General features: G+C 35.5%; 1 protein-coding gene and 1 non-coding gene across 2 annotated transcripts in view; both read right to left on the minus strand.

Annotated features, from left to right (window-relative positions):
• Positions 1-14,967, minus strand: part of ZMPSTE24 (zinc metallopeptidase STE24) — a 63,985-nt gene that overhangs the window by 12,549 nt on the left and 36,469 nt on the right. The window contains exons 6-7 of the mRNA XM_004450634.5: positions 14,006-14,147; positions 8,271-8,455 (exon numbers count right to left, since the gene is read on the minus strand). Coding sequence (XP_004450691.1) covers positions 8,271-8,455; positions 14,006-14,147 — 327 coding nt within the window. The remainder of the gene's footprint in view (positions 1-8,270; positions 8,456-14,005; positions 14,148-14,967) is intronic.
• Positions 4,595-4,701, minus strand: LOC111762360 (U6 spliceosomal RNA). Its single transcript, XR_002795486.1, has one exon. It is a non-coding gene; the product is annotated as a U6 spliceosomal RNA (small nuclear RNA).

A 14,967-nucleotide genomic window follows, 5' to 3' on the forward strand; every position in this document is an offset into this window, starting at 1 on the left:
CAAGATGACGCAACAAAAAGAAACACAGAGTCCCATGCCGCTGACAACAACAGAAGCGGACAAAGACGACGCAGCAAACAGACATAGAGAACAGACAACCGGGGTGGGGCGGGGAGGGGAGAGAAATAAATAAATAAATCTTTTTGAAAAAAAAAAGGGAAGGCATGAGATGCAATAAAGAATGGTATGTGGTTAAAAGGGGAAGTTTTTGGGTCCTGTATGTTACTAGAAAGAAAGGATAAAACATGGGACTGTACAACAGTGAACCCTGTGGTGGAAGATAACTGTTGTTAATAATACAAATATAAGAATGTTCTTTCATGAACTATAAAAATACACATCACTATTACAAGGTGTTAATAGGATGGTATACATGAAAAAAATACACCTAATGCAAACTATAAGCTATAGTTAACAGTAATATTTTAATATCCTTCCATCAACTGAAACAAAGGTACCATCCCAAAGCAAAGTATCAACAATAGGGGGGTATATGGGAATGTCGTATTTTTTACATGACTTTTATGGAAACCTACAACTTCTCTAATTAAAAAAATTACAATAAAATTTTTAAAAAACACAAAAAAAATTACACTAAGTGAAAGAAAAGAGACACAAAGTACTACATATGGTATGTTTCCATTTGTATAAAATGTAAATATAAATAAATCTATAGAGACAGAATTCGATTAGTGGTTACATATGGCTAAGGAAGGATAGAGGGATTGAGGAGTGACTGTCAAGAGATATTGGGTTTTTTTTTTTGAGTAATAAAAATGTTCTAAAATGGATTGTGGTGATGGATGCACAACTCTGTGATTACATTAATTGTATACTTAGTATATGATTGTATACACTGATAACATACATTGGACAGACTGTATAGTTATGCGAATATATCTCAATGAAACTGCTAAAAAAAAAAGAATAAGCAAAGAAACAGGCAAACAAATTTAAATAATCACTGTATAAAACAATAATAATGCTAATTTGGTAAGTGAAAAATAAACAAGAAAAAACTAAAATACAAGATGGAAGGGGTAATTGGATCAGAATGTTTTATATTCCCTGGATTGCTCAGGAAGGAGTAAGAGATTGTATATTTTAAGATTTTAAGGTATGTGGATATGTTTAATTTTTAGAGCAATCATTAAAAGAATGGTAATACAAATATGAATAATGGCCCAAACAGAATTGTTTAAAACCCTCAGTCAGCTGGAGAGAAACCAGGAGTGTATATGTATTATTCAGGGGAGGGGGGATACTGAAATGGCCGAAAAAGACAAATTAAGAGCACAAAAAAATTTATGATAGAAATAATTCCAAATCTACCAGCAATCATAACAAATATAAGTGATCTAAACCTATTAATAAAAGATAGTTACCACCAGTTTGGACTGAAAACAACCATAACAACAAAATCTATCTATATGATACATACAAGAAACTTATAAAACATAAGGACAGTAAGTTTAAAGTAAAAGGATGAATTAAATAGTGGTAATGGTTGCACAACATTGAGAATATTCTAAAAATTACTAATTGTATATTTTAAAATGGTTAAAATTGAGAATTTTGTGAGTTTCATCTCAGTTTAAAAAATCAAAAGATGACAATTAGCAAGCATTAACCAAAAGAAAGGTGGTGTGATTGAATTAATATCAGACAAACGTGAAGGCAAAAAGCATTATTAAAGAAGGTGACACTATAACAAAAGGTTCACTTCCACCAGGAGGATACAGCAGCTCTAATATTATAGCCTCAGAATATATTAATTCCAAATTGTCAGACTGACAAAGAAAACCTGACATATCTATTATTTTGTTAGATGTTAACATACCTCTCTAAATAATCGAAATATCAAAGATATGGATTTGAACATAATAAACAAGTTTAAACTCTTCTGCATATATAATGCCCTGCAACAAACAATTAAGAGAATATATATCCTAGAAGGTAAAGGCTAAAGGTGTTGAAATAAACTTCAGCTACTTAAAAGGGTGAGTACAAAAAAAACCAGAAGGTGAACGTGGAATTGCTTTTGTCTTATGCAGCTTAGAAAAATATAACCTAATGGGAACACAGGCAGCAAGATTTACTGGAATCTAGATACTTCCATTTTTACCAATTCTATTTAACCAATTCTTCATTTTTAAGGGGATATGACCACTTAAAGTGAGGCTAGGTATGCAAGAGAAAGAGGGATTTAAAAAAAGAGATTTGCAAGATAGTATTTACATTTCTTATCTCCTCCTTTTAAATTTCAGAGTTGGATCAGAGTACATTTGGTAAAGAAAGAAAAAAATCCGATAACTAACTTAGTTCCTTAATGACTAAGAGACAAACAAGAACCTTCAGGAATAATGAATTAAAGCACCAGTTAACATACGTCTGGTTGCAAAGCAACTGAAAGTTTACCTACAAAGATATTCACTGCAACAATATTTTTAAAAGCAAAAGTTTGGAAACAATCCTCATATCCAACAAGGAAAGAATATTGGGAAAAACAAAGTTTAAAGAGGAGAATGATGAAAAAAAATAATAGTTTAGAAAAACTAAAAATATATAAAGGAAGATGTTTAGAGATAGATGGATTTTTGTTGTTTTCTAGATTTTCTATTGCATTTTTGTTACTTTAGTAACAAGCCAAAATCTATCAAATGTTTTTGTTTAATATTAAGAAGATAGTTCCCATTCATCAAAGGCCTATGTATGAGACTATGTATACTAAATATACACATACAGTTCATTAATCTTCACTACTCTAAAGCAGATATTATTAGCCTCCTTTTACATAAAGTAACACAGTCTGGGAAATGGATGTGGCTCAACCAACTGGGCTCCCGTCTAACATACAGGAGGTCCAGGGTTCGACGCCCAGGGCTTCCTGGTGAGGGCAAGCTGGCTCACGTGGCAAGCTGGCCCACACAGTGCCAGCCCATGTGGGAATGTAGCCCTGTGCAGGAGTGCTAGCTGATGCAGACAGCTGGTGCAGCAAGATGACGCAACAAGAGACACAGAGGAGAGAAAATAAGATGTAGCAGAACAGGGAGCTGAGGTGGCGCAAGAGAGTAATTGCCTCTCTCTCCTACTCCAGAAGGTCCCAGGATTAGTTCCTGGAGCTGCCTAATGAGAATACAAGCAGACACAAGAATACACAGCAAATGGACACAGAAAGCAGACAAAGAGGGGAATGGGGGTGGGGAGAAATAAATAAAAGTAAATTTTTAAAAAAGTAACACAGTCCTTAGGCTTTGGTTTGTAGTGGTTATCTGTTTTCCAATCTGAACTATGAATTCTTGTATAAACAACCAGTTCCTATTAGACAGCTCATACAAGTTCTTGTCTCTTGGTTTGATATCTGGGTTTAGAATAGCACAGGAGTCACATTCAAAGACACACTAAAATGGAATGAAAACAGCTTAAACAAGGATCACCTTCCACATAAGGGAGATTTATTTGTGGAAGATTCTTAAACAGAACTGGATTTTTTTCTTCCTATACTAATTTCACATAAAACAGTATAAATAAGTACCACCCATCTTTTATTTTTCTATAGTACTTTCTCTTTTATAAAATGCATATACTCTCTCGTTTAATCCTTACAAGACCAAGCTGGACAGGATGAGAAGTATTATCCTCATTTTAGAGATGAAGGAAAGGAAGCTGAGAAATTAAAATGTCTTGCTTGGGAAGTGGATGTGGCTCAAGTGATTGAGCTCTAGCCTACCACATGGGAGGTCCCTAGTTCCTAAAGAAGACAGCAAGCTGGAACAACAGGCAGACATGGCAAGCTGACTCAACAAGAGACACAAGAAGAAAAAACATAATGAGAGACACAACAAAGGAGGGAACTGAAGTGGCTCAAGCGATTAGGTGCCTCCCTCCTACACTGGACATCCCAGGATCAGTTATAGGTGCCTCCTAAAGAAATAAGGAAGACAAACAGCAAGTGCAAACAACGGAGGGGTGGGGGAATAAATAAATAAAATAAATCCTAAAAAAAAAAAAAAAGTCTTGCTTAAGAGCACCTTGCTAGTAAGTAATGGGTAAAACCCAAACTCATATCTTCAAAGCCTGGGCCCTTTCTATTATATTTATCAATTGGGAAGACTTTCAAAATACTCTAGCACTTGTTGGGGATATACTGTTTTCCATAAAAGGGTAGCTTTTATATATTTTTAATTGCTCCTTTTAATTAAACTGCTTTTGAGACATGTTGTCCTAAATATTCTATTTATCTTCTGAAAGGTAAAATTCTGGAGTAAGTTTCCTAGACATATTTTTTTATGGAGACAATCTTCAAAATGTTACTAGTGGTTATCTCTTAGAGGAGAGTTTCACATAATTTTATGTATATATATATATATATGTATTTATGGAAGTATTTTCTCAAGAGAAAAAGTTCTTCTGTTAATCAATTAAGCCCACACTCATCAAAATGTTACTAGTGGCTATCTCTCAGAGGAGGGTTTCAGATAATTTATTTACTTGTTTGTTTGTTTATCAAGAGAACAAGTTCTTCTGTTAATGAATTAAGCCCACACATCTATATGTTGTTAGTTTGCCAAAACCCATGTTGGTTGGTACAAAAACAAATATGGAACACTTCACAAATTTACGTGTCATCCTTGTACAGGGACCATGCTAATCTTCTCTGCTTAGTTCCAATTTTAGGATATGTATTGCCAAAGTGAGCCCTTTATTTTTTTTAACTTCTCTGTTGAACACAAAACTCTCTGTCTTTTCCACACCATCCAGTCTTGAAACCATCTTTGCATCCCTCACTGAATTTTACATTGTAGGCATTCAGTAGCAGGTGCTGAATAAATCAGTTTCCTAAATGCCATATCTGTGTACTCTCTATGGGATTATTTACTTAATATCTTTCCCCTCTTTCCTCCTTCCCTAACTCCCTCCCTCTCTCTATTTACTTACTTATCTATTTTTAAGGTGGTACCAGGATTTAACCTAGGACCTCATACATGGGAAGCAGGGGCTCAACCACAGCTACACCAGCTCCAATATCTTTCTTTAAACCAATTCACTTTTTAAAACTTAGCCTTATCCTACAGGTAACTATATATGAAATCAGGAGTTTGATAGATTAGTTTTACCTTCTTCCTAACATACATTAATAAATACATAACTATTCAAATTTAAAATCTGATATACTACTTAAAATCACTTTACCAGTGGCACATGCACTGGTAACCAAAACAGTTAATGATTGTTGAGTTGATCTGTGACCTTCTCTCTCACTCTCCACAACAGCAATCACCAAGTACTTTAAGTCTATCCTTCACTGTTGCACTTACTCTTGACTCTTACTCTAGTGCGGGCCCACATTATTTCATGCTTACCTAGTTATCTTTTTTTTCTAGTTATTTTATTTATTATTATCTTTTTTATAATTCACTTTTTTCTTTTTCTTTTTAAATTAAAGTTAATAGAGCAAAGGAATGTTACATTAAAAAACATAAAAAAACAAAAAACATAAGAGGTTCCCATATAACCCACTCCCCACCCCCCACATAATTTTTGTAAATTGTATTTTTTTGAAGATATATACATCACAAAAAAATGTTACATTAAAAAATATAAGAGGTTCCTGTATACCCTCCACTCCCCCAACCCACTGCTCCCACACCAACAACCTTCCTCATCATTGTGGCACACTCATCGCACTCGGTGAACACATTTTGGGACATTGCTGCACTATACAGATAATAGTTTACCCTGTAGTTCGCACTCTCCCCCAGTACATTCAGTGGGTTATAGCAGGATATATAAAGTCCAGCATCTGATCCTGCAATATCATTAAGGACAACTCAAAATCCCAAAAACGCTCCCACATCAGATCTCTACTTCCCTCTCCCTGCCCTCAGCAAATATGGTGGCCACTTTCTCCACCTCGATGCTAAAATTTCTTCTATTACTCGTCACAACAGTTTTATAGTAGAATATAAAGTAAGTTCACTCTAGTCCATATTTTATTCCTCCATTCCGTGGACCCTGGGATAGTGATTTCCTCTCCACCTCTAGATCAAGAGGGGGCTTAGATTCCACATGGATGATGGATGCAATTCCTCTGCTTACAGTTGTATCACCTAGTTATCTTGATGCAATAAGCCCCTAGCAATCTCCTGGTCTCTAATCTTTGCACACTCCCATATACTATCACCAAATTTTAATCTTCCTAGGACCAGTCTGTACTCTCTCCAAATCAATCTAAACTTTCCAGGCCACCTCAATGTCTTCAAGAAAAGCATTCTATAAACTGGTCCCGGTTGACATTTGTATTCCCAACTGCAGGAATCCATTTAATCATTAGTCTGAGACAGACATTATATATTGTCTATATTGTCTCTACAGCTTTATTCATTCCATATCTTCAACCTGAAAAGCTCTATCCCCAAATTAAAATTTGGCCTAGCTCAAGTATCCTCTTTTCTAAGAAGCTGACCATTAGAATGTGCATTAATTTCTGAATTTCTGAAACCCACACTATTCCAGTCACTCACGTACTTACCACATCCTGCTTTGAACTATGGATTATTTGTGTACTGTTTAGTCTCCTCTACTACAGGTTCTTCAGGGTGGAGTTATATCTAATTTAGCTTTGCTGTGTAACTCGTACACAGATTTTAAAATATTTGTAGTTAAATAAAAACGGGCTCTTGAAGAGGTCAATAAAATAAGACAAACCCTATTCAATACATTTCACAGGACTATCCAAACTCTTCTGAAACCACAGAGTACTGTCTTCATAGATATTAAAGGTCTTGAAATCAGTGGGTTATTACCTAAAGTCTAGGTTTGGATATAATATAATCTACCTTGTATGTGGATGCCTCTTAAGCAGGTTGACTCACTGAACTTGCATAATTCTCCAGCTGTCACTGGGTAACCCTTTCTGGACCTGAACATTCTCATATATAAGATGACCTTAAGATCTCTTCTTAGTTTCAAATCCTATGATTCTTAATCATACCAAAGTGACTTTTTCCCAATATCCTAACTTGAAAAAATAAATACAAAGGAGTTAAACTCTCCCAATGCTATTTAATCCCTTCATAACAAGCTAGGCAGTTTACTAGACCATCTTCTTAAGGTAAAAACAGAAGCTCAAATAATAATACTTATTTTCTGGTATGTTAGTAGTATATAAGGTATACTACATATATATATAAGGTAAAATATATAAGGTATTTTACATATATTATTTCATTTAATCTTAACCCTAAAAGTGTTTCTGGCAGGGATTTTGCTCCCCGAGATGGCATCCAGCAATGCCTGGAAACAATTTTTCTTGTCAAAATTGGAAGAGAGACGCCCCTGGCATTTAGTGGGGAGAGGCAAGGGATGCTGCCAAACATTCTAAAATGCACAAGGCAGTATCCCAAACAAAAATGTAACTAGCCCAAATGTTAACAGTGCCAATGCTGAAAAACCCTGTTAACTTCACCATTCAGTTAGGAAATCAAAGATCAGAGAGCTTAATTTATTTATCCAGAGTTACACAGACGCTAAGTGAGCAGGGATCCAAAATCATCTGTGTGTGAGGTCAGTGACACATTCCATCATTCTGAACTACTTCAAATATTAGTGACAATGATTAAATTTGTATTGTTTATCACTATCCCCTCTCCCCAACTTTGAACTTTCAAATTGTGCTAATCAGCATGATAATTTTATCAGCTTACTTCACTCAGGAAAGGATTCAGAAGCAGCTTTCTTAGGCTCGTAGGTCAGAACTTAACATCTTCTCATTGTCTTATCTTTTCTTGGGCTCCTACTGCATCCAGTATATACAGCTTAGTTTTTGCAACTATCATTTTGTATTTCGATTTTAAGACTGTCTCCCTTTAGAAAGTATGTTCCATGAGAGCAAGGTTTGTCTTTTTATTTTTGTATACCTATTGCCAAGCAGAGAATCTAAGCAGATTGTATACATTTAATAAGTATTTGCTAAGTAAATAAAACAAAACTGACTAAATTACATAATGTACCCAAGAACATACTAAATAACAGACTCAGGATTCTCGGTTGCCAAAACCTATACTTACTATTTCTCGATAAAGCTAAAAATTAGATGTCTACATTCTGTAAAAGATTTCCAAATACCAGAATTACTAAGGGAGCACAAGTTTTCATTTGGTAGTCTCCCTGAATTTGAAACTTACTACACAAAAATTCATGTCATTCTGAGCTGTCACCAAGAACTATTTATACAAACTAAGCCAGCATCTCTTAGGAAAAGAACTCACTTTAACTTTAGCTTTTATTTCTTCACTGTCCCCTTCTCCATCATTGTGAGGTTCCATGCCAGACTCCTCCTGGATGTCTTTGTTTAGTACAGAGTACTCTTCTAGTAGAGTGTCAAACAAAACTATTCGTTTGTTCTTGAAGAAGCCATAAAAATAAGCATTGCTGTGGGAAGAGCGTTTAGAGCCTAAGGAAAAGACAGTTCAAAGCATGGAGAATAATTAAAAAGTCTGGGGTCCTTTGGAGATACTCCTAGAAGTTGAGTTATTGGAAAGGACATTGACATTTTCAAATTTTTAATACCTGAAGAAAAACTGCATCAACACAGATTACTACGAGCAGGGGAGAAAGTCTGTTTCCCTGCAGGCTTGGCAACAAATATTTATGCTTGTTGCAGCACTATTTAGAGCAATAAGAAAATAAATAATGCCTACATATCCAACAGTAGTGGAATGATTAAATTATAGTAAAGCTATGAAATGGAGTTTTATACAACTAAAACACAATTACATTTTTGAAGAATTTTAACAAGGTAGGAAAATGCTCACCAATATATTGTGAAGGATACAAACTTTGTGTATGTAAGATTCTATTATGGTCAAGAAAATAATGTACACGTACACAGAAAAGCATAAAAACAAGTCTAATAAAATATATAAAAATATTAAATAGTAAAGTGTTAATCACCAGGTTCTAGAATTATGGATCACTTTGTTTCCTTCTATATACTTTTCTCTCTTTTCCCAAGTTTTTAAAATAAGCATATTTACTTCTATAATCAGAAAAAATTGAAAGTTATGTTTTAAAATGCTAGATGAAAGTATACCTAAAATTTTAATAGTGGCTAACAATGGCAGAACTATGATTGATTTTTATTTTCTTCTATTTTTCTTTGTTTTCTAAATGTTCTACATTGTTGCAATGAATTGAATATAGTTAAGAGCATAGATTTTGGGGTCAAATCATAGCTCTGCCTGTGTTCGTTGTGTAAACCTAGGAAACTAATTATTTTAAAGTCTTCGCTTTCTGTTTATCAGACAATGTTAATATCTGGCTCATTGGGTTGGATTAAGGAATGCACGAAATATTTTAAGTAAAGCAATTAGTATATTGCCTGGTCCTTGTAAGTTACTATTACTTATATAACTTTCTAAAAAAGAAATGATAAACTCATTTGTTTCTCTTGAAAACTAGAGGCTTCTCACAGAAAATGCGAATTTTGTATTCTTTCATATTTCTAAAGCAAAGTACCTGACACTATGTCTAGAAAATATATTTAGGCTTTGATAAATAGTAGTTGCTATTTATTTTTATTGTTATTATTATTATGTCTCTCTTTGGTTTGATAGCCTGGAAGTTAAGAATCAAAATGTGGTCCAATTTTGTCAGTAATATAGGACCTTCAGACCTGGAAAACTTTGTGTCATTCTGAGGTGTCACACTTCTATCTCACCTATGTAACTTAAAAATATTTCTTATAACCAGCCTGAAATTATTTATGGAATTATGATTGCGTGCATAAAAATAAAATGTCTTAATATTTCCCACTGGTCCAAGTATCTCAATGTGTGGTCCAAAGAATACCTACACCAAAATCACCCAGGGGTGCTTGTTAGAAATAGATGCTGAAAACATGCACTAAGTCAGAATCTCTGGGGAATGACGCCCAGGAATCTAACTTTTAACAAACTCTCCAGGGAATTCTTATACTCAATGAAGTTTGAGTCCCTGCAACTATACTGTAAGCTTTTTCTATCAGTAAGGCTTGAAATATAGTACATATTCAATAATGCTTCTTTACTCTGAATGGATTAATGACGTTACTTGAGGCATGAAATAATGTATTTGAAAGCTCTGAACATTAAAATGTTCTCTGTGAATATAAGGCACTGTCATCTGCGTCTTCATCTTCTGTTCATGGTGTCTCATATTAATTAAACTCTCTGCAGCATCTGACAGTTAACCACTCCCTCCTTAAAACAATTTATTCTGCTGGCTTCTAGGACACACCAATATCCCCTGGTTTTCTTCCAGTCTCAATGTCCACCCTCTTCTGCCTCCTTTGATCACCCCTGCCAGTTCTGACCTGGGCCCCCTTCTCTTTTCTAAGTACTGTCAGCCGCAGCATTAAACACCATCGATGTGTCAAAAAATGCATAAATCTAGATTTAAAGCCCTGACATCTCCCTAGAAATCTAAAAGTGTATTTGACACCTCCACAGTACCATGGGGATGTCTATAGGGCATATTCGTTGTTTGTAAACATGTTCATGGTTTTTTTTCCTTCTAGTAATGGAATCTTATTTCTGAGTTGAGTCTCAGAATTCCATACCACCTAAATCTTATGAGACCACTTCTTATTTGAGAAGCAAAAAAGTCAGGTATTTATTTCCCTAGCACTTTTGGCAGCTAGGGTATGTGCCCTGGCTTACCCAATCAGATGCTTTCACTGACGTCTCTAAAGAGGAAGCTAACTGAACAAAGAAGCCAGGCAGTGACAGATGAATTCTGGGGGTGCTAGAGTCAGGGATGGTAGGGGTGCAAACTGATGAATCCAATGTTCTTAGTGGCAGAAGCAGTGCCCTCACCAAACTGGTTCTGTAGGGTGATTTTGAGTATCCAGTCTTCCTTGAAACAGCCCCTTTTCTAAGCTTGGTAAACAACTTTCCTGGAGATTTTGTGAGCTATCAAATATTTCAATCAGCAGTTTTTCTGCTCAATTCAATCAGAATTGGTTTCTATTGCTTGCAACTAACTAGTGCTTACAGACCTTGACTAATGCAATGTCTAATAGATATTTCAAAATGTAACCTAACAGAACTCTTATTTCCTCACAAACCTGCTTTCCCCTAGTTTCTCCCATTTCAGTAAATATCATTTATCCAATTGCTCAGCTAAAAAAATTATGAGTTATCCTTGATTTCTTTATTTCCCCACATGTAATTTAGCAAATTCCATCAATTCTACCTCTAAAACAGAGGTTCTTAACAAGGGGTCCATGAGCTTGAATTTCAATAAAAAAAAATATACAACATTATTCTTGTGGGGATGTGTTGGTATGGGTATGATATATTTATTAAATAATACACAGTATAGTGTGGACTTAGTAAGAGATCTGTGGTTTTCACCTGACTGGCAAAGGGGTCTGTGGAACACAAAAAGGTAAGAACCTCTGCTCTAAAATATATCCCAAATGTATCCACGTCTCTCCATCCAATTACTATTGTCTTAGTCTAAGCTACCATTATCTCCTACCTGGACAACTGTAATAGCCTCTTTACTGTTCTCACTGCTTCTACTCCTGTCTCTCCCTACAATCTATTCTACATACAGCAGCTGAAGATATTTTAAAAATACAAATTAAATCACGCAACAGTCCTGCCTAAAATCTTCAGTGGCTTTTCCCACTTAAAGTAAAATCCAATCTCTGCACCCTGCCTTACAAAGGCCTGCTCTGACTGACTCTATGTCCCAGACTATGTCTTGTTCCCACTCTCTTGCTATGTTGAAGCTTTGAATATATGTTCCTTGAATATACCAAGCTCTCAAAGTTCTTCCCATTGATCTCAGCATGCATGGCCCTTTCTTTTAATTCATGTCTCTGCTTAAATGTCATTTGCTCAGAGAGGTCTTCCCTGATGAGCCACTCTAAAGTATGCAGCTATCCTTCATCATATCACACTAGTTTAATTCTCTGCATAGCACTTGCTATCTAGTATATTTTTTGTGAGCAGGAATCTTGGTCTTTCACTACAATAACCATAGCAATTTACAAATTTGCAATGTGTGTTGCTACTGTTAGTACCAGGGTTCATTTATTATATATATATTTTAGGAGGTAACAGAAATTGAACCCAGGATCTCATACATGGGAAGCAGGCACTCAACCACTGAGTTACATCTGCTCCCCTATTTAAAATATTTTTGAGGGTTGTTACTACTATTAACAACAATAAAAATAAACATTACAGACGTGTACACTGCTGTTTAGCAAAGGTATGTTTTGTTTTGTGGTTTTTCTTTTTTTTTTTTAGGCAATACTGGGGATTGAACCCTGGGACCTTGCACATGTGAAGCACACGCTCAACCACTAAGCTATACTTGCTCTACGAGCTCCCAAAACCACACAGCTAGCTCATAACAGACCTAGGATTCAGACTCAATTTTTTTAAGGTAGTACCAGAGATCGAACCTGTGACCTGATACATGGGAAGCAAGCACTCAACCACTTGAGCTATATCCACTCCTCTAGACCCAAATTTATCTCACTTAAAAGTCTGACCTCCGAAATGCTACTATTTACTCAAATCTTGATTTTCTACAAAGTCCAAGCTCATGTCATAACCCTCCTTAAAACCTTCCTTGACTTTTCATCCAAAATGATCTGGCATTGCTGGTATACACACACATTTTATCTGTTATAACATTAACTGTTGACTCATGTTATCTGATAATCACTTAAGTGACCAGCAGCTTACTGTTCTTTCAGTTAAAGCCCATTGGAGATTGTTCTATTATACTCTTAGTATGCTATTAGCTTAATGTTACCCCCAAAAGAGTAGTGATCTCAGAGGCCAACGAAGTAAATATGAAATGGCTTCTATCATTTCCCCACTGAATGATGAGCTGTTTCACTGTGCCTTTAGTTGGGCTGTTATACCCTCAGAAGCCACTAACTGTCTAAGATTTCCAAACTCTTCTAGTTGCTGTTAATTTAGTCTTTCTACTTGTGACCACCTCTGTTCTTCCCCAACACTGTATATGCTTCTCATTTTCTATTCCTAATCCAGTGTAGCTGCTATTCCTGGTAATTTTCTGAAACAGAAGTTGGCTAATTACAACCTATAGGCTAAGTCCAGCCCATTGCTTGTTTTTATAAATTAAGTTTTATTGGAATACAGCTATGCTCATTTGTTTACATATTACCACTGGCTGCTTTTGCACTACAATGGCAGAACTAAAGAGCTGCAACAGAGATTGTGTCCCTTTACAGAAAAGTTTGCCAACCCATGGTTTAGAGGGAGCAAAACTGAAACCCAGAGAGGTGAAGTGACTTTTCAAAATCCCAAAGCTAGGGGGTGGCAGAGGCAAAACTAGTTTTATTCACTTACATGGATTTTAATTTATAGATTCTGAAATTCGTGGTACTTTAAAATAGTTTTTCTCTACATCATTGAAAGCTTCCCTGAGATTTCAGCAGTTTTATGCAAGTAAATAGATAGCTTAACTCTCAAGAGCAACCATCAAAAAAGTAGAGTATAATTAATCTGAAGAATCTGATGGTGGTATAGTTTTTGGTATTCCAGATGTTTTATAGGAGGAAACAAAGTCAACAATGTTGGCTTTGTTATTGTGCCTCCAAATTAGTGCTACATGGAATTTGACTATTCAAGAGTCCAACTCAATTACCTAAAAGAGTCAGGCAGTAAAAAGACCTGAATAAAACGGTCTAACTTCAACATACTTTAACAACGAGTGATAAAGGCCTTGGTCAAAACTCAAAAACAATACTGTAAAGCCAACCAATTCAGCTGCATGCAAGAGCAGGTTTTGGCATGAGGCCCCCAGTTTCTATCCCTGGATTACGTCATCAATTCCTATGAATTTAAAAAAGTGAAAATGTGAAATCCTAACCTTTAAATAACAAAATTGTAAAAACTGATTATTTTATAAAAGTTCTAAGAATAAAGTTCTTGAAACACACTACTTGAATAAAACCTTCTTACCCTCGTCTTACCTTCAACAACATACACTTTAGTCAAAGGAAAATCAATACTCTTTGCCATTACTTCAATTTCTTGTTTAAGCTTTCCCTCAGGCAGAGGTGTGAATTTGTCAAATAAAGGGGCAATATAATCAGCATAGATTGTGACAAGTACCTGAAAAGTAAATGTCAGAACAATCTTTGAACAAGTTCTTAAAGAAAAACTACCCATTATTATTTAGATTCCATTATATTAAAGCAATGCTTCCTTGGCAGCAGGGATCTTATCTTGTTTACTCTAGCACTTCCAGCCCCAAACAGTACCAGATAGGGATCTAGTTAAGTACTCAGTATCTGTTTCATGAATTAAATCAAAATTAGTCTGATAACACAGTAAACCTTAATTTTATTTTAGGAGATAATACTACTAAGAGTGATTAAGATCTCTAGGTGGCAATAAATGAAAACCCAAATGGTCCTTTCAAAACTGTTCCTATTTTTGAGATTTCTGACACTTCATACATCCATCATAAATGGCAATTCTGCCTTTGATAGTAATCACGATAGAACTGAATTCTCTGCTAAAGAAGAATTACTAGTGCTTGATTGTGTGCTGTTACTTGGCTAGTTTGTGCCCTAAAGTTAATTACCTGAAGTTGAAACAGCACTTCCCTTAAGCATTTCCTCTCCTCTCCTTCCTCTCACTTCAATTTGCCATACTGATGTGGGCTATGGGTAGGAGGCTGTTCGTCCCTTCGTAGATAACCTAAGCCGTCTGTGTCCTGACCTGTGGGTGTGGGACGGTAAGAGGCTGCCATCCTGCCCTTGGTGACCATGGCAATGACTCCAGTACCGGAGAAACAGTTTAGCAACGCAAACTCTATAAAACTTTAAATATTCAAAGAAAATGCAAACCAAATGTGCTAAAAGCTTATCTAGAATGTATGAAGTCCATGCTAAAAGCTTACCTAGGATGTGGAAGATATATGCTAATT

This window comes from Dasypus novemcinctus, chromosome 9, assembly GCF_030445035.2.
Source record: "Dasypus novemcinctus isolate mDasNov1 chromosome 9, mDasNov1.1.hap2, whole genome shotgun sequence".
Taxonomy (NCBI): domain Eukaryota; kingdom Metazoa; phylum Chordata; class Mammalia; order Cingulata; family Dasypodidae; genus Dasypus; species Dasypus novemcinctus.